The sequence below is a fragment of the Ostrea edulis genome, chromosome 4 (genome assembly GCF_947568905.1).
Source record: "Ostrea edulis chromosome 4, xbOstEdul1.1, whole genome shotgun sequence".
In the NCBI taxonomy this organism is placed as follows: Eukaryota; Metazoa; Mollusca; class Bivalvia; order Ostreida; family Ostreidae; genus Ostrea; species Ostrea edulis.
In genome coordinates this window covers 87,139,686-87,167,045 of record NC_079167.1, presented here as the reverse complement: position 1 = coordinate 87,167,045, position 27,360 = coordinate 87,139,686, and the positions used below count along the sequence as shown (strand labels likewise).

The following is a 27,360-nucleotide window of genomic DNA, read 5'->3' as shown; positions in this document are numbered from 1 at the left end:
ATCGTCATTCAATATAAGAAACATTTTCACAAATTATAGGAAATGTTTTCACACAACATAGGAATTGTTTTCACACAATATAGGAAAAATCACATGATGTAGGAAATTTTTTCACAATATACGAATTATCGTCTCACAATATAGGAAAACATTTCTCACAATATTGAAAAAATGGTCACATAATATACAAAAAATAATCATACAATATAGGAAACATTTCCACACATTACAGGAAAAATTGCCACACATCACAGAAAATATTCTCACACAATATAGGAATTGTTTTCCTACATATAGGAAAAATCGTCACAAATTATAGGAAAAAAGTTCACACAACATAGGGAAAATCATCACACTATTGTCTTATATGTTTTAGTAACACTTGTCCCATGTGGATCCGTGTTAGAATAGGTTCTCAGTACCCCTTGCTTGTCGTAAGAGACGACTAAATAGGGCCTTCCTTCATTTTAGATCGCAAAAACTGAGGCCCCGTGTCACAGCAGGTGTGGCACGATAAAGATCCCTCCCTGCTCAATGGTCCTAATCGCCAAGCATAGGCCCAAATTTTGCAGCCCTTCAACAGCAATGGTGACGTCTCCATATGAGTGAAAGATTCACAAGAGGGGCGTTAAACAATATACAATCAATCATGTATTAACATCTGTGACCTAAATTGTTATAGACGTTCAAGGTTTGACGCATCAGTATAAAGATGATGACGTAGCACTTGTTTTGCTGTAAAGATGACATACGAGGGTAATCCCAAAATATCGTGGACTGGGCTTATAACTTTTAAAAAAAAATGTATCTATCTAATTTCATAGAAACTGCTACATGTGAACTTTGTACTTCAATTAGCGTTTTGGAGAAAATAAATTATTTTACAATATGGTTGTGCTCAGCGGTGCAACATGCGTCGTCAAAATTTTTCTCGTGGTGTTCGTATGAAATCCTTCTTTGTTTTTCTTCATGTTTTAAAAGTCGAGGTATCCAACATGCACATACCCAATGCATTCCAAATCATCCGACAGAATGCGGTGAACAGACGATTTGCTAATTTCCAAAGTTTCTTCAATCTCTCGTACGATCCGACGTCTGTCTTTCCTGATAGTGTCATCCAGTAATTTTACTGTTTTTTCATTGATTTCCTTCGGCCGGCCTCTTTTTCCTGTCGTACTGTCCTCATATTCTTCAGAAAATAATTTATATGATTTAAACACCAGGCAACGAGAAACATTTATGTGCAACTCTGTCAATTCTAATTCCTTGTGAATCTCCTTTTGAGTCAAACGTAGTTCTGTACAAAATTTTATGACTTCTCGGTGCGCCGCGTTTGACGCTCACATTGCCATTTCGCTGAACATTTGCACCTCCTAATTGTCGAACAATATATCATAATTCATTTAAATATAACGTCATAATGATAAAAGTTTCGGGGTATATAAATGAGTATCCAAACAAAACTCATCTATAAAATATACTCTCAGTGATGAATTGAACAATGCATTTTCCATTATTGTAATTCCGTTTCAATTGGTTTAATTACCTATTTTAACATTGCGCCATTGTATGCTTCTCTATGATGAAAAACCTTTGAAAAATTCTATTTAAGTCAATTGATATTAAAACCTTTTACATCTTTTTATTGAAAATTGTTTGCTCTTCCTGTTTTAAAAGTTTAATTTTTCGGTGACGTTAGATAAATGAGAATCGCCGTTTGTCCACGGAATTTTGTGACAACCCTCGCATACCTATTTTAAGATTTTTATTCACGTCTTGAATAACTTGAGCACAGGAATATCTCTTTTCGTGCACAAACTGTCTGATTTAAAACATACAGTATTCCTCCATAATTCATTTCATTCGACTAAACTTACACCGCTCTTTTCACTTGTACCTTGTATATATACATTGTATATGGAACCCATAAGCAATTGTATCGCTTGGGTTCGAATTTACTATAAAGAGTAAAGATGTCTTTCATGAATGTACCGGATATTTCATTTTTAGTATAAATACACTGTAAATTCCATGAAATTAAGCTTTGGTAGGCACTTTAAGAGCTGGTGATTAAAATCAGTTTGACATATGTCTGGGAGACTGCAGGAATTACTTTTGACTGCTGATTTGTGACAGTTGTGTGTGTGTGTGTGTGTGTGTGTGTGTGTGTGTGAGAGAGAGAGAGAGAGAGAGAGAGAGAGATAGAGAGAGAGAGAGAGAGAGAGTTGAGCCAGGCATTCAAACCCGTAACGGAACACTATCATTATATACCTATCGTAAATATTTTGTTATTGTGATATTTTTCTTTCACTAGTTGTACATAGTGGTAATTTTGGTACTATTAATGATAATTCTGACTCATAACAAAACAACATAGGAAACATCTTAGCACAATATTTGGGGGGAGTGGGGATCGTCCCACATAATACTGACAAAAGAATTTCACATATTATGTTTAATACTCACAGAATATATGAACATATTTTTGAAATTCTTGACAACCGTAGGAATATAATCTGTCATGCATTAGTAGTGTATAGGAATGCCAATTCAGTTTTTCATTATTAAAAACATGGCGGTGGCCATAAAGAAGTTTATATTTAACAGAAGAAGAACCAAGGGGTTTTAATATATCAGAATATTAGTTCGGCATTTTCATATCCGGTATATTACACATTGTAGGTGCAATATGTTTAAACCCTTTGCTCAATTTCAAAACGGGGATATTATCAAAAATTTCATATTAGAACATTTTTATATTCATAACAAGGTCACACACTATTTGTATTCACTATAATAGGTTTTCTATGTGTTACATTGTTCGTATATGTAAAAGTGTCCCCCGGCAATAAATCCTAATATTGCAAAAACGACTTTGTTGAAATTCTTTCTAATATCGAATAATGATAATGTCGATGATAATGACAACGATGACAGTTCTGAACATTGTGTCCATGTGCAGGCTACTCAACTTACATTGAAGTCGCTTACATTGAACTATATCTTATGTTGAAGTAAAAATATATCCTAAAAATAAACATTGTCTATCAATGTTCGAGTAGATCATATGGATTGCATTTCCATCACGTCATGGATTGATCAGTTATTTCGAGGATGAGACAGAGATGTGCCTTGCCACCCTTGCTCATACTCGCGATAATCTTGTAACCATCTGTTTCCTCCACGATTTCGGTACCAGTATAAGATGCGTTCTGAAGCATATCTTTATATAAATTGCTACTTGCAGGAGGACTGCTATCTTGAGGCCGTATCTGAAATGGTAGATGATAGTGTAACAGCTTATTAAAATCCAATTTATTGTAATATATTTACAATTCCAATGTTTTTGTCCTTTTATCTTTACAAATTGTACTAATAGCCATTTCCTGAATACGCTTATTAATCTTGATAGATACAGTATGTCTATATTAATGGCTGGGAAATCTTGATAGATACAGTATGTCTATATTAATGGCTGGGAAATCTTGATAGATACAGTATGTCTATATTAATGGCTGGGAAATCTTGATAGATACCGTATGTCTATATTAATGGTGGGAAATCTTGATAGATACAGTATGTCTATATTAATGGCTGGGAAATCTTGATAGATACAGTATGTCTATATTAATGGCTGGGAAATCTTGATAGATACAGTATGTCTATATTAATGGCTGGGAAATCTTGATAGATACAGTATGTCTATATTAATGGCTGGGAAATCTTGATAGATACAGTATGTCTATATTAATGGCTGGGACATCTTGATAGATACAGAATGTCTATATTAATGGCTGGGAAATCTTGATAGATACAGTATGTCTATATTAATGGCTGAGAAGTCCCACAGAAATGAACGTTGAATGTATATATAAGACATAAAGTTCATGTACTTTATGAGGCATGCCAGCGTAACGTGTATTTTCAAAAATAAAATCATTTTTTGTGGGATAGAGAGAGAAAAAGGGGTTTTACCATAGGTATGATTAATTAAAAAACAAACGATTCATCGACAAACCTTGATGGCGAATTGATTTTTGTTCCAAGACGAGAAAGGGACACTCCACAGAATTGCTATTTGTTCATTTGTTCCCTCAACATCGAAAGTTAAGACACCGTCTGTTCTGATATGCCATGCTGGAAAAAAGTTTCTAATAGTTCCTGAGTGTTGACAGTCATGAACTACGTGTATCACATAAGTATACTACAAACAAATAAAACATAAATTGATTGCTTTTATACATTACAATTATTAGAAATTGTATCGAAATTGATTCTAGTTATAGGACCCAATGCATGTTTCTAAATTTTTTCATTTTTTCAGTAAAATTAATTCTTTTCATGCCTAAAACTACTTTAAATGTGTTTTAAATGAAATATTTTGCGGAGTTTTCAAATTTGAAAGCGATGAAATTCAAATCTTGAGAATGCATATTTTACGCGCCATTATGTGTGACGTCATATGCGCCCTCGGGTTTGAAAACAACTATTAGCCATTTCATAACAGATTAGCTTTAATCGACACCCCCCCCCCCCCCAATTATCACATTAACGGCTGGTGAATAATATTGCATAATATTGCATTAAGATGTTTAGTGCCGTGCTCGGGTGTACTAGTTGTCGGTAGAAAGGATTTAGACTGATCATTTTTCAATTTTTCGAAGGAAGGTACGAGGGAAAAGACGTGGATAATTTTTTGATGGAGCAAGAACTTTACCTTAAAAAAAATACCTAGTCACCCTTTCAAAAACCGCTTGGACAGAGACTCTGATAAACTGCGAGTAAATGGGTATATCGAAGCTAAGAACTACATAATTCTGTTCTGGTCTTCAAATTCAATACACACTCGGATCAACTAACCTTCACCTTGTAAAACATACCCGGTATAACTTGTGTTTTCAGTTTCTACCAACTGGTAGATTTACAAAAATTTTAAAGATACAAAATAATTGAACTTTTGATTATAATGATATAAATGATAGAATATTGTATTTCCTAACTTTAAATTGAATTATATATTTCCTCATTGAACTCCTAACATCTTGAGTGCGTCAGTATAACGCCATACTCCCACTTCCTAACGACGTGCAGATCACAATTAAAAAATGATAATAAGATTGCTTTATCAAAATAAAATGTGATTTCCAGTTTAGATTTTATTATTTTTATTGATTTGTGTGTGATGTTTCTTTTTTCTTTCTTTCCGAAATGCACCCGTAACAGTAGCTTGGTCTAGGGCCTAGTTGTCAACAATGTAACGTATCATAAATTAAGAATTATACTGTTTATTTTTAGAAGAAGAAAAAACAGCGCTTATTACAGATGTATAAAGGAATAACATTACCAAACAGTTTGTTGACAGCGACCCATATAAACATTATTTACTCGCAATATTGCCGATTTCATACACGCTTTCCTCGGTATAGTTTGGTACTTACATCGCTATATATATGCACTGGTGGCAAAACATAAAACTCGGAAAATTTGTCAACATCGATTTAAATGTTGTCCATGGTGAATGAATAAGGCCCCTAAAAGCTGAATTCTTAATATCTCACACTACTTTCACAATCAGTTGATCGAAGAAGCGCGCATGTAACGTCACTGTACCACGTGACTACCTAACCTTATTAACGATACTTTTTGAAATCGGGGCTTAGATTTAAGTTAATTGTGGTTAATTATCGCAAAATTTCGGAGAAACTTCAGAAAATCATTTCATGGATAACTATTCAGTACTGTGGAATCATCATTGTTTGTGGGGAATTTATATTAGTGGATTTCGTAGGTCACTGTTTCCCACGAATTTACGTGTCCTCCAACATTTATTTAAACCAAGTAGAATTATCTCTCCTAGTGCATCGTATCGCTTATCCACGAAAGTATGTCCCCACGAACCAGTACAATTTTAATTTCCCACGAACATTGGCCACCATGAATTAATATGATTCCATAGAATACGAGAGGCAGTGAACGACACATCTTTTATAAACAAAATCATATCCATTGACATATGGGCGGACAGACAGACAAATGGACTGGTGATTTCATTATACCGTCTCCTAAACTAATGCAATAGTCTCTTGTGAAAGAACAAATTGTTACAAAATCTGAAAGAAAATGACCAAGTCAATATAATTGAAAAAACAACTTTAAAATAAAACAAACATACATAACGTCCTTGAATATCAAAGAATCTAAACAAAAATGATAAGTGCATAACTTCGTTATGTACATGACATATATACGAAGTTTAAATCAAATCTGTTCATTAACTATTAAGATATCCTGTAGACAATGACAACACTCTTTCAAAATGGAAAAAAAAAATTTTGGAATGTTAAAAATCTCGATCAAAATAGCTGGTGTACATGTACAACTTCATTATACATATAAGATATATATAAAGTTTTAATAAAGTGTTTATTGGTGTTAAAGATATTCACTGAATAAATGATGACAACGAACAGACTGACAGACGGACAAGGTGATTCCAGTACCCCCAAACTTCATTTGTAGGGGATATAAAAGGTTATTGATTTAAATCATGTAATACACTTTAATGTACAACTGTCAACCTACGTGTTTCCTCCGTGGTAAATATGAAAAGTCCCACTTTGCCATTGTCAATACTTTCAACTGAATGGGTTTTTCTGCCATCTTCGACATGAAGTTTGGGATTTGACAGTTTTCGCCGGCTATTATTTATGATCGACAAAACACATACTCGTTGAGAACTCATGAACGTCGTAATTCCACCGATGATATGTGGTAGGTTACTTGCTATTGCAGAAGCACTAAAGGTGAACATTTTGCCTGAAAAACATGATTTCTAACACATGCATGTAGATTTGTATATCAAATTTTAATTTGTTTTTCTAGAATACAGTTTTGATTCAAGATAAATGACGATTCCAACATATTTACTTTAGAAACATATTTTATCTGTTTTTACCGTGCAAAAATATCATTTTCATACCTAACAATTCGGTATCTTTTTACGATAATTACAATAAAGTGTAAGTGTTTTAGCTTCTTGTTGTATGTTGTAATTTATATGAAGCATTTTGTACTTTTTAAACACTTTCGGTACAGGAAAGAATCAGTAAAGATTTCATAAAAATTTTGGATAAAAAAATTAAATGAAATGACTATACTGATCTGGACGTGTTCAAATACCAAAAGTATCAATGCTTTTAAGATATGCTTCAAATGAAATCTAAACTGATCTATTTTTAGTTCATTAACTTGAAATCATTAATCATACGTCTATAGCTATTATATTTGATAGTATTTTCAATTTATACTGTAAAACAAATAGTAGCTTAAACATCGAGTCACGTCATTTCAAAATTGATAAACCAAGGAACTACTATACCGTTTGTAACAAGGTTGATAATATCACCGACAGATGAAGCTTCTTGTTCTAAAAATATAATGAATATATTAACAGCAAATTAACAGCTTAAATTCATGGAAAACGGGATGACTTCAGTTCATCCATTGTCAACTTCCCATATTTCAAAAACAATATTCCCTGATCACCTGTGTATGGTGTATATTTCTCTCAACTGATTCGATACATGAGAGCATGTTTTGCATATGATCAATTTAGAAATCCAGACTGCTTACAGAAAAATACATTAATGTTACAGGGGACTCTTAAGTCTTGTTTAAAGCCAAAATTTCGCAAATTATATGGTGGTTATAATGCAATACCTTGCATTCATAACCTGGCATTAGTTCGAATGCAGCCTGGCTTGTTTCATACCAATTGTTAAGCCTCATTGTGATCACGGATTACTTCGTTTGCCTGATCAAGATGGAGGGATCACGGCGGGTATCACCGCTGAACAGGGAATATTTACTCCTTCTAAGTGCATGATTCCACATCTGGTGTCCCCATGAGCCCAAGTATACCCTACTCTCAATTTTGTATTCTTTACAGGATTTATACTATGAGATTACTATCTGTTCCTTACCTTCACTTTTCATTGTAAATTAATGTATACTGATCAAAAATAAAAAGAAAGAAAGAAATGCATAGTAGAATTTCATATTCATAGAGGATGACTCAGTGAAAAACATGCAAAATGGTCCAGTAGCAAAATTCTCTGTTTGGATCAAACTTTGCCAGTAATATTTAGTATGGATGAAATGAAATTCTGAATTTTTTTTATCCCGATCATTCCACTGGTACAAGGTGGTAGACCTGTTTCTAAAATTAGACCTTCTGTAAGAAGATTTTAAGGCAAATTTTGCAGGTTTTTGTCCAACTTTGGGGATAAATCAAATGAAATCTTAAATAACTGTTGATATATTTTATTTTACAAGTTAATAAATCAGATAAGCACTTCTTGCAATTACAATCAACATGGCCGACATCCATCCTGTTTAAGTGCAAAAAGGTCATGAAATTTACACATTGTAACATTGTGAAAAATTTGCAAATATTCTAAGCTTTTAAAATATTCTTACAGCCATGGTGTTGAATTAGATTTAAAAAGTTCTTTTGCTTATTGTTAACCAATCTATTGTATACAAAATATAAAAAATCTGCTGACGGCAAATGCACTTTATAGTATTTTTAAAGGTAGGAATATATCGTATATTTTCATGACAAAATGTTTTTGGAGCATGTTTAGTTTTATACACACAATGAATTAAAAAAAAATGAAAACATCAAAATTTGTCACTGGTTGTTCATAAATATACATTTTAAAAGAAAAATACATTGATGATTTCATTCAGATCATAATAAAGAGCAAATCATTCACCAGAAGGGGGGGGGGGGTGTCCACATTAAAATGCAATTTCTAACAGATACCATTTTCTCTACCAAGTTTACTTTTCAAAATTCTGGAAAAACTACATACAAATGTGTTGCTAGAAAACCATTAATAAAATTGTAAAACAATTTCATTTAAAAAAAAATAAAATTCCCTAACATTTCTCTATTTAAGTTGGTAGACAAGTGCAAGAAGGTCAGATCTAAAAAAAAATCATAGAATGTGTCTAATTCAGCAATACACATACAACAATACCTAAATAATCAAATAATTTCAGATTACAAATTCACTTTTCTGACTATTGGTGAGGTTCCTTAGTACAGTCAAGTATTCAATGTATGTATGCATGATAACACTGTTAAAAAATGTACCATTCTGTAGATTGAAATATATTTCCTAATACGTTTCATAATTATATGCTAACATGTATGCATACTTATTGAACAATTCCAGAAGTAAACACATCACTGACCATACTACTTATTTGCTCAACATAATAATTTGAGTCTAAATCAGAAATAAACAGCTTTCGGACAACAATTGCTTATTTTTTGCTTCGAGAGGTTCAATGACAGTCTTAAATTTTTTGGAGAAATATGAGGCAATATAACCACTTAATGGAGAACCTTGTGGCCTTTTTCTGCATTTCAATGTCTATTCAGTTCTTTTGTCTGCTAGTTCTTGGTGGAATCCATTGTCATCAATTCCTGAAATGACTGTTTATATCAGCAGATCATGAAAAATACTGTCATATTTTGAGACATACAAATTAGCTGCTGTGTCCATACTTGATCTTCAACTTGAATTGTAAGAGTGGTTTCAAATTGCCAGAAGTTTTTCAACATTCTTGCATGATGAGTCTTATGAGAGTTTTGAGATAGGTCATTGTTCGTTGTCTTCGCCTTTTCACAAGGATAATATTGTTGTTGAATACTATTATCTGTGCTTCCTGTAGAACGGCATGCAGAACTTTTATTGTCTGTAAGTATGTTCTGACTCTTGATCAGTCAATTCATGGTGTTAATTGAGCATAACAGTACCTCTTCTGTGTTCCTTTTCTCTTGGAAAATCCTGTATTACCTGAAACATGGAAAACAATGTTTTAAAAGTTAATTAATGATTGATCATATCCAAAACCTTGCCACACTAGTGCCATCACAGTAAAGTCAAAATGAAATGTGTGTTTCCGGTTTCCCTTTTTGCTGCTGACCCTACATATTTTATAGATGATATACATGAATGAAAAAGAAAATAAAAATCCTGAATTTGGAATTTATATCTCTTTGCATTCGAATTTCTCTGATGTACATTTTACTACTATTGATCTTCAAAATGTGTGAAAAGTATTTGTAATGTATAGACCTGTATTGAAAGGATATCAAAAACTAAGATTTCAAAAAAAAAATTTCAATAAAATAGAATGTTTTACCTACCTTAGTATCCTACCTAATTTTTCAAAGAGTGAAATAGGAAACACACATATTTTATTTTGGCCTAATCTAAAGTCAAATACTACCTTTTTGAAACCCCTTAAACTTCACTAAATATGCAACATTTGTGTAAGATGGTGTAAAAGATAAGAGTAATAGTAATTGTGAATACTTAAATTAGTACATGTATATCATCTGTGAATCTGTGACTCATGTGAAAACACTGTATATGAATTCAAAGATTTTACTTGCACAATCCTACAAGTATTCCATTGTAAAATGGTAATGTAATAAACAATGAATTAACTCATCTGCATGTACACAGACCCAAAAGTAGAAAGAATATTCTTACTGTGACCAGGCAACCATGCAAGTTGCGAAAAAAGTACTCGTTCTGGACAAGTTAAAATTGGCTCAGGAAGAGTGAATGTCATCATTAGTGACAAGTAAGATTTTCTGTAATTAGTGAATTTATTAACATTTGAACTAGTTTCAAGTCTCAACTACCTGTATCATGAATCATAAAACTGAAATACACGTATAGGAGTATAAAAATCGAAGATATATTGGATGAAACAGAAACTGTAATATCACACAGATTTAGAACCTTTTGGTTAATCAATTCTTCCACTGCAACACCCCCCCCCCCTGTGTAAATTCTGACTAAAACTATGTACTTTCTGTTTGCACGTTACTACCGTGCAGTAATGTCAACATCTGGGACCTTATCATTAAACATGCTAAAGTGTATTTAAAAATATATTTTAAGATTTGTTTTGATTAAATAAACTGTTTGTTTTCTTTCATAAATTAAAAAGAAAGAAATTTTGATGCAAAGTAATTCATGTGGTTGTATGTATATACATCCTGATATTCAGTAAAATGTCCTGATAAGTCATTTGTACAAAAACAATATATTTTTTACAAGTTTATACACCCATATTCTAATTATGTTTATGATTTCTGATATAATATTAATAATTTCATATTAATTTGTGATTATTGTTCTGGTTATAACTAAACAAGAGTGTGGGTGTATAACACTCTATCATGTCATCAGGTTATTCCAATTTCAGGAGTAAATACTTGTGTAATGTCCTGATGAACGTTTTTGATTGTTGACATGATATCTAGGTTTTTCTATGTTTTGTCTTCTTGAGAAACAAAAATATCGTTTTAAAAAAAACCAAAAAACTTATTGATGTCAGAGGGGGTGGGGGTGGAGTGGTTAAGTTGAAAGAGACTGAGACACACGCACTGCTCAGGTTCACCTTTATCACGTTTACTGTTTAATGACCGAGTCAATATGTCAGTTTGTTTATTCGTGAAAGTGGGTTATGTGTATGTGTGTACACGCACGTGTGTATACATACACAAGTAAAATATAAACATATGTAAAAATCATAAACAGATACACATACATACATACATACATACACAGGATATTTATTTTCTTAATTTGTTTAAGAATTAGATCCTACCTTCTCCAACCATAATTACAATTGTCCGTCTCGTTCTCAACCGGCCAGTGTTGACAAGTGTAGGGATTGCCCCTCATTGTGGTTTAGCTTTCTGCGTTGTGGTCTGGATGACAGCACCTAGCTTTATTTCTCCTCCATTGTAACCCAAAATTCGATCGATGTTTTTGATATATTCTTAGTCTTAATATGCCATTGTTCACGGAAATATTACAATTTTAAATATCGGAAGGATTGTCCCGGCCCCGGTAAGTCCAAATATTTACCATACTGTTCAGGAAGATGTTCAGAGCATTGTAACAGTCACAAGTGACAAGACACATCCGTCCTACATTCATATATTTGAAATATATGGCATTCACTAAATGCAGTGTTCGAAAAACCGCTGAAATCACACATCTAGCAATATATCGGATTTCAAACATTTCGGTTGAGTATCACTGAATATAAGTTTTACATGATGCATGTTGCGCCTGCTCGCCCTTTTCCCCCGTACTTGAATAAAAGCGGCATTATGGGAGATAACTCTTCCAAACATTCTAATAATCTTGTAATATTTTTCCATTTATGGTATGTGCTGTTCATTTTTATAATTTTCATTTTTCATTGACTTTATAATATTCATTTACAATAAAATTTGTTTATTACCTATAAAATAAAACCATATAAATTATGTTTAGATAAAAATATCAAGTAAACAAGATATTGGTTAAATTCGCTAAGGTCATTGTTTCAACTACTTGCTTAATATATTAGATATGAAAAGCCATCAGTGGATTTTATATATTTGTTAAAACCTAGATTGATCTTTATAATCAATATCATTATATGAAATTTTAATCTCCATTTAAGCTGTACTGCTGCACCAAACTTGCATATTTTATCTGTAATTCCAAAGTTTAGCTTACATATGGCTTTGTCCTTAATTATAAATACATGCAATCAGAGCAAAGCATTAATATTCTTTACATTTAACGTATATCGATATGATATAACAAACATTTTTTTTTTTTAAAGTATTGTAATTATTTTAAAGGCCTCAAACTTCCATAATAACTGCTATGCATGAATGCCAATTACTAGTAAATATCAAAACCAGTTGTTTCTAAAAATAGAAACACGTAATGAAATTCCAAAGAACATTTTTCATATCATGTTACACCCTAGATCATAAAAACAAATAACAAAATGGAAAATTCTATGTACCCATCTGGATGATTTTAGTGATTTCGCATGTTTTTCTCTGAGACATCCTCTTAAGACATAAGAAACACGTACTAATTGATTTATTGATAACGCAAAACTTATGTTTACGCTGGTTAACAATCAAAGTATTACATCCACTAATGATAATTACAATCATTAACAGTTCAAGTACAATATCTAGTGTGTCGCTCATGAGCACTATTAAATGCCTGACCACGACTTCCCGTGGACTCAATTAAGTCTCTAAAATTATCTAGAGATGTTGTTCCACCCTAACTGCAGAACTTGGGCCAGTTGTTGCAGAGTTTGGCGGATGTAAGTATCCAGTTCGTTCCGTGCATATGGGATAGGGTTCAAATCTTGTGATTTGGATGACCAAGGAAGAACCTGTGTCTTTGCCGACCATCACGTGTTAGACAAGATATTGTCATGTTGGAATACAGTTTCGGGGTGTGCTACCCACATTATAAACTACCTCATCCAACGGGTCAGTCTCCTGAATACAATTTAGCAGAAAACGTTCATTTATGGCACCTATACACTCTAATTCTTTGCTGTAGAAATCGAGATTCATCACTTAACCCAATCGTCTCCTAGCATTGCGGCGGCCATAAGCTATGGTTCCAACATCCCGTTGTCGATTGCGAACAGTCTGATCTAACCTACGAATCCCAGGAAATTACACTGTTGTGAATCGTTGACGAAGATGACGCAAGACTGGTCTATCTGCTCGATAACGATAATTTGTTGTACCATGCTGTTGATATCTGCTTCAAAGGCGAGATATGCTGCACTGCTTGCAGTCGTCCAATTGAGTTGTTGCGTTGAAACACGGGATTTTTCAAAAAGCGGTTACATTTAAAGACAATCAAGTATCGAGAGCATGTACATTTAATAGGCTACTGGTGCCTGTATCACGTGCATTAGAAACTTACAACTACCAGGGTTTACAGAGTCCGATAGGAATATCTATCCAGTATCCAATGTTGTTTTATGTAACAAGGAGTAATCGGGGGATTCATTGTAGGCCCAAAAATAGATTTTTATAAAGAAACAGTTAGTGTGATCCCCCCCCCCAGTATATTTGCATTATGCATTGTGCATGACTTCTCTCTAGATGTTAACTGCAAACAAAAACCCAACTTTATGAGAATGGGGTGAGTTTACCTTATATTAAAATAAAGGTTTTAATGTTATGTGTGATACATGTAAGCATTTGTTTAATGATGTCACTGAAATTAGTTTCAGACAGCTAATAAAGGAGCACAATTTCTGCCCATAGGAATTTCATAAAAAACTACATCGATATTGTCAATGAGGAATTTTAGCATCTTTTTAATCTCTGTACAATTAAAATGGTGTTTAACAGAGAAGTTTTTGGATGACTGATCACAACATATAAATATATGAATTTCATTTGTATATTTCTTTCTTTCTCTTTAATTGCTTTGATCTTCAGTTAGCGTGGTAAACGAATACATACTACATATAGTACCATATACTCTTATCTCGCAATTTATATTATTTTCACTAGAATAGTGTTATGAGATAATCACTTTTCGTGTCTCACCACAGGGTAGTGAAATGCGTCTAGTGTGGCGGGGATCAAAATTGTAGATCTGCTGCTGCCGCTGGCTAGCTTACTTGTAGGTGAAATGGTGAGTCGAGTGCGTAAATCTTGCCTTGCCAGTACAAAGCCTCTACACTACCAAGACTCCTTTCAATGCCTCCCCGTGGCAATGCACGTCAACTGGAATCTAGTATCTCAGGCTAAATTGAAAGGGGATCTCGGAGCAGCAAGGGCCCCAGAGATGCAGTGTGTAGGCCCACCGGCGTGTGGATATGCCCTAGCACTCATCGGCCTTGTCCCAGCTATGGGTCAAATAGCTCCGCTGCCTTGTGGATACCCATTTATGAGAAAGGCTAAGGGAGAGGTAACCCTAACAGAAACCCTAAGTGCTGAAGTCGGAGGTGATTGGGCCATAACTGGCGCACTTTAACAGACCACAACACCACGCATTTACAACCATTATGACACTTGGAATCGAAGCAGAAATCCAAGTGTAGAGGCGAACGACAAGAAGAAGGAGATCACTTTTCGTTATCTGCACAACTTCATTCCACTGACATTTTACCATTAATTGTAGACGCTGATTTTGACAACGGATAGCTCCGTTTACCTGATCAAGATATAGGACTCACGGTGGGTGTGACCGGTCGACAGGGGATGCTTACTTTTCCCGGGTACCTGATTCCACCTCTTGTGTGTCCAGGAGTCCATGTTTGCACAACTCTCTATTTTGTATTGCTTGTATGAGTTATTAGATTGATTACTGTTCGTTATGTTCACCTTAAATGGAATTAGAATAGTTTTAAAAATATTTCACTAAAAGAAATACCTTTTACATCTAGGTAAATTGAATCCTCTGCAAATCCAAAAGTGTTGATAATCTTACACTTGTAGATACCGCTGTCACTTTTTTGAAGGTCGGAAATTGTCAAAGAAGGATTTTTACATGTTCCGTCGGAGTACTTCTCTTTGATTAGTATTTCTGTATCATCTTTATACCAACAAACCTTCGTTGCTTCTGAGAGAGTTGATTCACATATTATTTCCGATTTTGCTCCCTCAAAAAAGAAATCCCTCAACAGTAACAGCTCAATGGCTTGCTTATCTAAAAAGAGATGTATTTGTATTTCGTGAATCTGTTAAATACAAATACAAAATTTGCTGTTTGATTTTCCTGATGAGATATAATCTATGCATGACGCTTCAAAGTATTGAGTGATTGATTGATTGTATATTGTTTACGTCACACTTGAGACATTTTTACTCATATGGAGACGTCAACCATTGCCGGTGAAGGACTGCCAAATCTAGGCCTATATTCGGCGCTTACGGCCTTTGAGCAGGGAGGGATCTTTATCGTACCACACTTGTACCACACCTGCTGTGACACGAGGCCTTGGTTTTTGCTGTCTCATTAAAAGGACCGCCCTATTCAATCGCCTTTTACGACAAGCAAGGGGTACTCAGGACCTAGTCTAACCCGCATCCCCACGCGACTTAAGAAGGTATTGTACGACAGAGAAATTTGGTATGGATGAAAAGTGGATATGTACAACAATATTTTGAAACTGAAAACTTTCAAATTTATATTATTTAGTCAAAAAATGCAGTTTTAGTAGAAACCAATCCGACAAAATTTGAAACCCCTGCTGGAATCGAACCGATCTATAATTCAGCAGACGTGTTAATCTACTGTGCTATTCAGCTAGGCGATGATTGTTGAAATGAATAGACAAATATTGCTGATATCTATATCTTCATCCATGTTTTAAAAGGAAATCAGCCATTATGACGATGTAGAGTACCTCCTTAAAGTTTTGTCATATGGAATACATGCTTTAGATTTTTAGTAATTCGGGTTGCTTACAGATTGGCGATATTTTGGGTGAAGACTTATCGTGAGATCCTTGCCAAATTAATTCGGTTGATCTTATCTTTGGAGAAACAGTCAACAAACTTAGACATCACAGAATATTATTTGTTTGTTTTACGTCCCTTTAAGAATTTTCATTCATATTGAGACGTTACTAGTTGTAGGCGAAGTACAACAAATTTAGACCTATGCTTGGCGATCAGAGCCGTAGATGTGGGGGGTTCTTTAATGTGACAACGCCTGTCGCAACACGGGGCCTACTTTTTAAAGGTCATATACAAAAGATCCATGACTGTTGAGTGTTGGTGAAGGAGAAATCACCACCTAGGCAGGGGAACAGTTAACCAGGTGTCAGATAATGAAAGAACAAAAGAAGAATTTAACAAAAGAACGCCCCCAAATCTTTTACATAAAATGAATTAGAACTTTTCGGGAGATCATGAGTTTGAGCCCCGAGGGTGTCATGGTCTTATCACACCTAACACCTAAACATTGGTAGTGATTATTCCTTCGCCAAAACTCACCACGGATTCTTCCATATTTGGATAATGTGGACAGCAAAGTGATAACTCAACTTTATGACAAAATGTTAACAGAAAACTAGCAATTAAACGTCATGACAAAGAGGATGACTTGATCTTCTTCGTCGTCAAATTCTCATATTTGTAAAAGTAGCAAAATTCAATTATCACAAGGATATGGTGTTTATGTCTAATACGCCAGTTTCGAGATAGGAACTTTTCTGTATAGGAGGTGCATTTAGAGGAACTTTGAATGTCTAAGTGGGACAGAGTGGATATACAGTCAACGAGGAAGACGATGAAATGTATTAAAAGCGGTTTCTCTTTAAATATGTAAATGTGGGAAATAATAAATACTATCGAAAGAATGTTTTACCGAAGTGGAAACATACAAACAATGTCATATTTGCAAGAAATATCTTGGATATGGTACTTATGAATAGCGAAATAACGTGATAGGATAAGAATTCTATGTATTTAAATACTCTCTAAATACTTATCACTTACTTTGTTTGTGTATCAATCGAATTCGGGTTATCAAACAGCATATGAGAAACTTACTGAGTACATTCACTTATCCTGTGCTGAATATCTGTCCCACCCCCGCGTGTAAACACATTCTTTCGCGCCTTACTATGTACGAGAGTTCTCCAAAGGGAAATAACTCGGACGTATCTCGAAACCGGCGTATTTGATGCGACATGCAAGATCATTTTCTTTGTATGATTAACTTTTAAATCGGGTAAACTACTGACTAATAAGATGCCTGCCGAAAGGTAAAGATAACGAACATTGATCAATCTAATAACTCCTATAAGTAATATAGAATAGAGAGTTGGACAAAAAACGGTGAAGTGAAAGGTGAAGATAACGAACAGTGATCAATTTCATAACTCCTACAGGAATACAAAATAGATAGTTGGGCAAACACGGACTCCTGGATATACCAGAAGTGGGATCAGGTGCCTAGGAGGAGTAAACATCCCCTGTCAACCAGTCACTCCCGCTGTGAACCCTATATCTTGATCAGGTAAACAAAGTTATTCGTAGTCAAAATCAGTGTGCCGAAAACGGCCTAATAATCGGTATGAAACACATCAGACAGCATTTGACCCAATGATAGGATGTATTGACATACTAGATCGTTATAACGACCATAGAATTTGTGAAATGTTGACTTTAAACGAGACTGTTGAAACACCTGCACTATCAAACTGTTTGTCAGTAGCCTGTCTCTTTTTAAAACTGATCATAGGCAGAACAAGCTTTTATGTACCGAATCAGTATAGGAATGTAAACACCATAGGTGCTATTGGAATATTGCTACATAAATATGGAAAGTTGATTATCATTCCGTTTATCATAATGTTGAGTTGTTAGTTTGGTGTTATTATCTATTTTCAATGAAATGTCTAAACATAAAGCAGAAGTGAACAACTCTGCGGTGTATTTTATTTCAAGTTCATAGGGATATATCTAATCGACATTTGGATGAAAATTATTATTGTTGATAAATAAATCGTCGTCAATATAACTAAATATCGCATTGGAGGCTACACCAAGGGATTTTGTTTTCTCACATGGGAGATTTTGAATAAAATCTGCTTCATAAGAATATGAAAACATGCCAGCTAACAAAGGAGCACAATTCGTGTCAATGGGAATTCCAACAGACTGTGGGAAGACCTGATCACCAAAGACTAAGAATAGACTGTCAATTAGGGGCTCCAGCACATTTTTAATTTCAACTTCAGAGTACTAGTGTGTGGAATCAGAGTGGCGTTTAACAAAGTATTCTTTTGGATGACTGATCACTAGATATGAATCTTTGCGTTTTCAATTTTTGTCGAAGAAGCACCTGTCTATGATGTCAAAAAGTCTAGTCTTTAATCTATCGTAAGGTATGCTCGTTTAAAGTGTTAGAAAATCATACGTTATGATGTTGTTCATTTGAAAAAAGCATTGTGAGTTTACTAAACCTTTTTTTTTTTTTTAATTTTTTAGATCTTTTTGGAATCCACACTTGATGTGCACCACTTCTGGCATATGTCGTGGCACAGTACGTTTCTCCTTCACAACTGTTAATATGATGAGTAGCAAATATAGAGGCTTTGTAGAACACTTGCTCGACCCAGTAATGTATCTTTGTTTGTAAGGGTGTTTATGAAGTTTAGGAATTTAGTATAGGTATTGTATTTCTAAATCTGAAGCATGGTTTTGAAGAATTTCATCTTTTGAAAGGGCATTTTGGGTATAAGTACGATTACCAAAAGTGGAATTAAGGCCAAGTTCATTTAAAATACAGTTGTAATATGGAGCCTTACAAAGACAATGTTGTTACAAGCTTTGTCAGCTGGAACCTATCTTATTTTTATCCCTTTTCCTTTACTAAACACAGGATAGATGGTACGTACCAACTAATAAGATGATGTCACGGGAGGTTGAGTAGGCAGCATTTCGCAAATTCTAAGGTCATTATAGCGGTCATATTTGCACATACACTCTGTCGAAAGGTCCAATGCTCTCTGACGTGTTTTATACGAATTTTTAGGCTGTTCTTTACGTTCTGATTTTGACTATGAATCACTCCGTTTACCTGATCAAGATAGATGGCTTATGTTTTATCTATTAACAATAGAGGGCTGATGGTTGATGTGAGTGGTCATCATATGAAGTGCACTCTTCGTGATCACCTGACCCCACCTCTGGTGTGTCCAGAGGTTCGTGTTTGCCCTGCTCTTAATTTTGTATTCTTTATGGGATTTATAAGATTGATCGCTATTGATTATCTTTACTTACAAGTCTTCTGAAAATTGCTCTCGCGTTTTTATTTTTTAATCAAATTGCAAATGCAGTCCAACCCAACACCATTGCAAACCGGAATTTCTCACCCAATATTTCATTCCCAAACAATTCTTCATAAAATTTATACAATAAAACACTGTACAATCCGATTATCATATATTTTGTCATGGCTAGTTGATTATTTTGCCTAAACATATAATTTAGAAATTCATTTCAAAATTAAGGATTATCTCCCTAACGCATAGCTCTTATCCTTAGACAAATTTGACTCCATCTTTTTGGCACACTGTCTTTCCCTATTATAGCTCTAAAACTTCATTGATTTTTCGGATTTCAAACATTTCGGTTGAACATCACTGAAGAGACATTTGTCGAAATGCGCATCTGGTGCATAAAAAATTGGTACCGTATAAGTTTTACATTATGACCCCTGCGTCGAGGCCTCTGCTGGTGGACTGTTAGTCCCCGAGGGTCTCTACAGCCCAGTAGCTAAGTACTTCGTTACTAGCTTGAAAATATGGATGTATGTTTAATTGCTGTTATAAAATTTAGAAATTCATTTCAAAATTAAGGATTATCTCCCTCACGCATAGCTCTTATCCTTAGACGAATTTGATTTTACCTTTTTGGCACACTGTTTTTCCCTATTATAGCTCTAAAACTTCATTGTTATTTCGGATTTCAAACATTTCGGTTGAGCATCACTGAAGAGACATTTTTTGTCGAAATGCGCATCTGGTGCATCAAAATTGGTATCGTATAAGTTTTACATTAAAATATATCACGCTTTATTTATTATTGATGTAAAGGTATCATATCAATATTGGGAATTTGTGTGAATTGACTATTTGTATCATTTACGTATGCTAGCTGAGAAGATATTAGACAGCGTACTAAGCAATCTGACACTATATATGATTGAAAATATCCAAAACTGAGTAATCGGACACACTGTCCAAAAAGACAGCATTTAGGATTAAATAGGTTTCACTGTATGTATAGGTTTTTATAAATTCAATTTAATTTCCTCATTGACCACTGTTATTTATCTTCATCTATTTTCAAGAGATGGTAATGAACAGATTTTTAATCCAACAGAGTTTGGTTTTAAATTTTTGTTGTCACTCATGTAAAACTTATACGGTACGAATTCTGATGCACCAGATGCGCATTTCGACATATAATGTCTCTTCAGTGATGTCGCCTTTAACTCAGGAATAAAGAAAAACGGAAGTTGATGCTATAGAAAAATATCAGTTAACCCGTGTTCCTAGAAAACATGATATCAGGGAAGAAGTTAGTTATCATTTAAATTTTTTAATAAGTCAGATGGCAAGTTGTCAGTGCTATAAAAGTGATGGATTCCAACCTTTAATTGCAATTTCCACTTCATTTGATGAGATTTTGGCTCCAGATGATTGTGTAATTTCACATCTGTATTTTCCACCATCGCTCGGCTCAAGATCTTCCAAACACAAAACTGACTTCTCGGACGAATTTGTTGGGATCGGAACTCCATCTTTAAACCACATCACATCTTGAGATGTTACCGGTATTCCAGTACATTGAATTCTCACGGTGACTCCTCTGCATAACATTTCCTCAGGTGGCATGTTCAGTATCAAATTTGAAGCCTCTAGTTAAAATTGGAGAAATTAAAATGTTTGTAATTCAAAAAAAATATTTTGATAAAAATCATCTCGCTTAAAGACTCTGAAGTCTGTATTTAAAAGATGCTAATGCTCTTCATTGAAAATATACATATATCTGTGCGTTGATTCTATATATGCCAGTAAAATGGAAAGACACCACAAGGTCTTTCATATTTGTTTAATGTTTGGATGTTTTACTGAACATAGACGTAAATGGAAAACTAACAACCGAACTTTATGCAGCAATATTCCATTATTACCTGCATATGGTGTTCCTATCTTATAATTAATTCGATTTGTGAGCGCATCCTCTACGTATCATCAATCATCTTAAAAATCAAGACATGCTACTAACAAATAATTTGATATTACATAGGTTTAAACATTCCCTTTTAAAATTAACATATTCCAAATTTCATGGTAGTTATAACGATCTTGTTTGAAATACAAAATGATAATAAACATGATCGGTCGAATGTTAGGTCATTATCTAAATTCTGATTTTCATTACAGATTATTCCGTCTATCAGATCACGATAAAGGGCACATGGTGGGTGTGACCGGTCGACTGGGGCCACATTTGGGGCACTTTTAGGCACATTATTCCTTCTCTAGTCTTCCAGGGATCGAAATTTGCCCTTTTCTCTATTTTGTATCATTTATAGGTATAATGAGATCAATCACATGTTGTTATCTTCGAGGTGAAGATAACGAAAAGTTGTTGATGTTATTTTCTTAGACCAAATCGTCTAACAATCTGTTTATTACGGAAGCGTATTAGTGCCACGTTTTTACTTTTTATTTTTTATATTTTTCACTTTAATCTGTAAAATTTACACTTTAATCTGAAAATTTTACACTTTAATCTGTCAAACTTACACGTTAATCTGTAAAATTCACATTTTAATCTATAAAATCCCCACTTTAATCTGTAAAATTCACACTTTAATCTGTCAATTTTACACTTTAATCTGTAACGTTTTTCTGTATAATATTATTTACTTGCCCCGTTCCCGAGATTAAAATACCCACAGTGCTCTCTCTCTCTCTCTCTCTCTCTCTCTCTCTCTCTCTCTCTCTCATCGCTTGACTCAACTAACTTGTTCAGATTACGTACAAAAGCGATTTTTAATATCAATTTTTGTGTGTGAGGGCAATATACTAGAAAACTGTTGGTGTGGCGAGGAAAGTAAGTTATCCATTTAAAAAAATCCAGGAATATCAGTAAAACTAATGACCGAATTGCATCTCACCAATTAAATATTTCATATGGCGCATGGTTTGCACAATGATCAACAGCTGTTAGAATGAAGTGTTTTAATATATATATATATATATATATATATATATATATATATATATATGTAAAACTTATATGGTACCAATTTTGATGCACCAGATGCGTATATATATATCAATATATATAAGTATGTGCTGAGTGACCTTAACCTTTACAAAATGACCCTGAGGAATGACCGTCTAACAGGTCATTTGCCTATCAATTGTTTGTGTGAGATATGATCAATCAACATAGTTCCATAAAATTCATGATGATAGCGTGATATGAACACGTGTTCCCCTTAGTTTAATCTAGGCTCTTTGATTTAATACATAACTTTCTCTCTGACAGATGTATCGATTGATCATCGATAAGAAGTTCAAATCATTATACTGTTCGTTTATATATTACAAAGGTAGCATAAATAGATGATTTCGCTGACCTGCGTGTAGCTGAAATGTCTTTCTTCCAACTGTCTGCTTGGTTGCGACTACAAGTTGATATTGACCCTCATCATCCTTTGAGAACTTTGTCATGTCATATGAAATTTTTCTCATCTCACCAAATCCATGTTTTCCTTTTTGTCCTAAAATTTTGAATGTGTTTTTTCGATGTTTTTTCTTTAGCCAGATGAAATGAGATACACCAATATCAACACTCGCCTCCAGTTTCACGTCATCGCCGAACTTTATGATGGGAACATTTAACGATATCTCAGGTATCTCTATTTGAAAATAACAAACAAAACATTTTTGTAAACATGTTTTCATAGTCTCGTTCTAGAAAGATATCTGATTGTTTTTCTTTAATCGGACATTTTCCCCTTATTTCAATGACACTTTCAAAAATTTCTCATAATCTGCAGTTTTCTGAGATTTTGAGATGTAATACGGATATCGATAGTCATGCTTATTCTAATTTAGTAGAAAGATCATTTGGTTAGCTCGGTTAAGTATGATGGAAAATAAGGTATGATATGCTGAATCAATATCGGTCTCAACAAAGATAAACAGAAATATTATACAAAAATACGAATAGTAAAATATAACAAGCGTTATGGATACCTAATTTGAAATGTCTTGCTTATAATTCGTTTCGTTTCGGATTAAGAAGGGACGACGAGTACATCGATTGCGTTATGGACACTATTTAATCCGGAAATGACTAACATTATTAATCATATCAATTCTATATTTAAAATACATCCGTTGGAAAATAATTCTAAATTGATTTTATTTTCATACAAGAAGCCATCTATACAATTTACATTTGTTGAAATTACAAATATTTCTTTCATTGGGTAAAAACGCAATGATAAATTCTTCGTGAAAAAAAATGCCGTTTAGGAAACGATAGAAGTCTTAAAGTGGTTTCCATCTTTATTCTGAAATATATCTTCTTCGATCTAAACTCTCTGTTTGAACCTTGGTAACCCTTGCTCTCCTTTCTACTTTAACGATGGACAAGGCAAGTAAACGTGCATTGGCTTATCAAGAAATCATATTACGGAATTTTTTCTTCATTTTTAATGACTTTTTAAAAATCAAAACATACTGTGGATATCTTCAAGCTGAATATCTTCTGCATTGTTAGTCCATGAGAAAAAGAAATTTCGTCTGAACTTCTTGTCATCAAATGCCAACGATATCTGTAAAAATATGTTAGATATGTATTTGTGGAACACATAGCGTTTGATTTGATGAGTTTCATTTAACCAATAATTTTGGAAACACTTCAATTTTAGGTCATGCAATGCTACATATTCTAAATCAAATTATATCTCATAATTTGTCCCCAAATACATATAGACCAAACTACAAGTCTTCCTTTATAAAAGAATTGAAATGAAATTGAAATGACTTGAACCCCGCAAGGATTCATTTAGCTGTGAAAACAGCCACTGTAGGTCTAGGGACATGTAAAACCGGATTATGAAAAGGAATAAACATAAACAAAAACGAATGTATTTAATCCCATAAAGAATACCAAATTCACAGTATAGCAACTACGGTACCCTGGACATACCGGGGGTTGGATCAGGTGTCTAGGAGTAATAAACATCTCCTGTTCACCTGTTACATCCGTGGTAAGCCCTAGATCCTGACCAGGCAAACGGAGAAACCCGTATTGAAAATCAGTATGTAGATATCTTTAAAAAATTGTCATGAAACACGTTAGACAACATTCAACCTAATGCGAATAAGATCAATAAAATTCTTATAGAGTTTACAAGATACTGATGTTAATTGAGACTGTTGAAACCGCTGTAACATCAACTTATTTGTCGAAGGCCTGCTATGGATTGAGAATAATCATATGTAGAACATGCTTATGCACATCGAATCAGTTGACATGTATACATCATATGCTAGTGATAGTGGAGAATTGCTAGAGAAATATGGAAAATTGATGATGGAGAATTCGAGAGTCATCATGTTTGTCATACTTACTTTTTTCAAAGTGTAAGCAATTCCTTTGATATCTGCAATGATTTGTTCCCTATCCCTTTTACTTTTATATGGAGTTTTGCTTAGATGTTTTAACTTCAGACCAATGTCAACAAAACCATGAAGATGTTCCATTTTGGCCTCTTCATCAATGTCTTTAACTAAATGCGAATCTCCCGTTGTAGTGGTAATTGAGTCACTTTTCTCCAGCAGAGAAATGTAGAATGCACCATACCCTTTTAATGATATATACATGTCTAAGATAAAAGTGCCACTATTTAATATGGAAAGAAAGAGGGAGGAGATGAGTAGTGAGAGAGAGAATATAGTAATATACCCTTGTCTATATCTGCATTAAAATCAATGAGTATTTGTTTCCGAACATTCAGGAAGGACTGATAACAAGCGACAATCCATTGCCTTTCCTCTTCCACAGATTTTATTTCATTTGAAATATCGTCCTGGAATAAAATTTACAGCTTTGTACTCTAATCAATGAAAGGTACTATGAATCTTACTACATTGCTAGATTTTTTCCTACTTATCTTCCCTCTATATTGTCTTTGCACATTTTAGAAATGACCACATGTCCCCTGAAGATGTCCCACTGTTTATTGTCATTTATTTTATCTCTAGAGAAAGGTGCTGTAATCATAATATCCCTTCATAGCTTAACATTGAAAACTTCTAGTAATTAGAATGTTTCCATCTAATTCACAATTATAAATGCGCTTCATCTATTGGAAAAATTAGATTCTATCCCTATGTTTATCACTTTGAAGTATGTAAGTTCTATGTTTTAATACATCACATTTTGCGCCTAAATGGAGATAAGAAAGATCTTTTTAGTTGGAAGTCAATGTTTGGTTTACTTACTTCCTTGGGTAAAACTTTCCAGAAATCGTATGCTTGCTTGACCTCACGTCTGACATCATTGAGATTTTGACAGATATGGCAATATCTCACTTCAGAGGTCGTTGGTATGAAATGTTTTACGGACGATTCTTTGTAACCTTCCTTTTTACTGCACAGGAATCCAATTTTGCAATTCCTTGAACATGCATAAAAATTGGCTAAAAGTTCCTGAAGGATATTTTGTATTTCTGCTTTGACTCCTTCTCCGTGTAGTTTTCTATTCGATCGATGTACAATTTGAATGGTTATAATTTTTCTTGCTGTAAACAGGTAAACCTCCATTGGTTCGCCTTTGCGTTCAACTGTTTCCCAATAAAGCATGTGCGCACCTTCCTTGTAGAGACGTCTTCCAAAAGGCTGCCATTTTCCAGAACTGATGCAAAGAACAATCATTCTTCCAAATAAATCCATTGGCAAATGACCTTCAAATCGGAAACATAAGATGGGTGATGCCTCGGTGCTGTCATATTCCCCCAAGATTGGTGTAAATTCTTTGATGTTTACACAAGGAACGTACCAAACATTGGTCGCCTTGTCGTCTGAAATTTCAAATCTCTCAATGTAGAGCATCATTCCTAATTTCTGTAAATATCTTCCTAATATTTCTCGATGTTCCTGCGACAAATTGGCAGTTTTGTCATTTAAAATATTTTCATAAAGGCTCGAAACTAACACCTTTTTCAAAAAAAAGGTCCCATTTTTCCTGGACGTCTTTGTTTACAATGCCATTTCCTTCTTTGGCATGTTCTTTATCAGTGATTATATCCTTAAAACAGTCAACAAACCACTGGATATCTAAAATGATAATTTCTCGCAATTTTTCCATATTGAAGAAAAGGATGCTTCCATTTTTATGAAAATAGCGCAACATATCATGAATTTCAACATCCCACATTTTGGACTCCGTTTGATCAATTATTTCCAGAAGATTGTCTATACTAATTATAGGTGTTTTGGATTTCATGATCTCAAAGGCATGTTCATACTTCATCCACTTTGCCGGAAGAAATCTTCTCTCTGAATTTGAAACTGCTTTGCAAATATACGCTTTAATGTCCGATAATTTGTCTTCCTCCTCTTCACTACTTTTGGATAGATCTAGTATGACTTCACATCTCTTATCTGGTAAAAGGTCTTTAATGGTTGACAGTAATTCTTTATATTTTGACTCGAAGTCACTCCTGAAAAATGCATAGTGAAATTAAGGAATGTTTTCCGTAAATGTTTTGAGCAATAAGAAGGTAGTATTGACAATAGTGATCTTAAAAATATTTTCTTCTAAATTTCAATAGATTCAGTAGTGCATATATTATTGCTTTTTGCTTTTTAAAATCATAGCTATTTCACAAGATCGGCAGTAGAGTAATCGTAAGCTGAAAGTGATGAAATATCAAT

At 34.0% G+C, this 27,360-nt stretch overlaps 1 protein-coding gene across 1 annotated transcript; it reads right to left on the bottom strand.

The window, feature by feature from the left end:
* On the bottom strand, window positions 1-26,944 carry LOC125649425 (uncharacterized). The gene is made up of 11 exons (XM_056161523.1): window positions 25,927-26,944; window positions 25,388-25,511; window positions 25,054-25,286; window positions 24,158-24,251; window positions 23,046-23,327; window positions 21,042-21,308; window positions 15,303-15,578; window positions 7,379-7,426; window positions 6,583-6,816; window positions 4,019-4,137; window positions 1-3,272 (listed from the first exon to the last, which is right to left on the bottom strand). Exons 1-11 carry the CDS (start codon window positions 26,536-26,538, stop codon window positions 3,084-3,086), a joined length of 2,478 nt encoding a protein of 825 aa, XP_056017498.1. The 5' UTR covers window positions 26,539-26,944; the 3' UTR covers window positions 1-3,083.
* Between the last annotated feature and the right edge of the window lie 416 nt (window positions 26,945-27,360).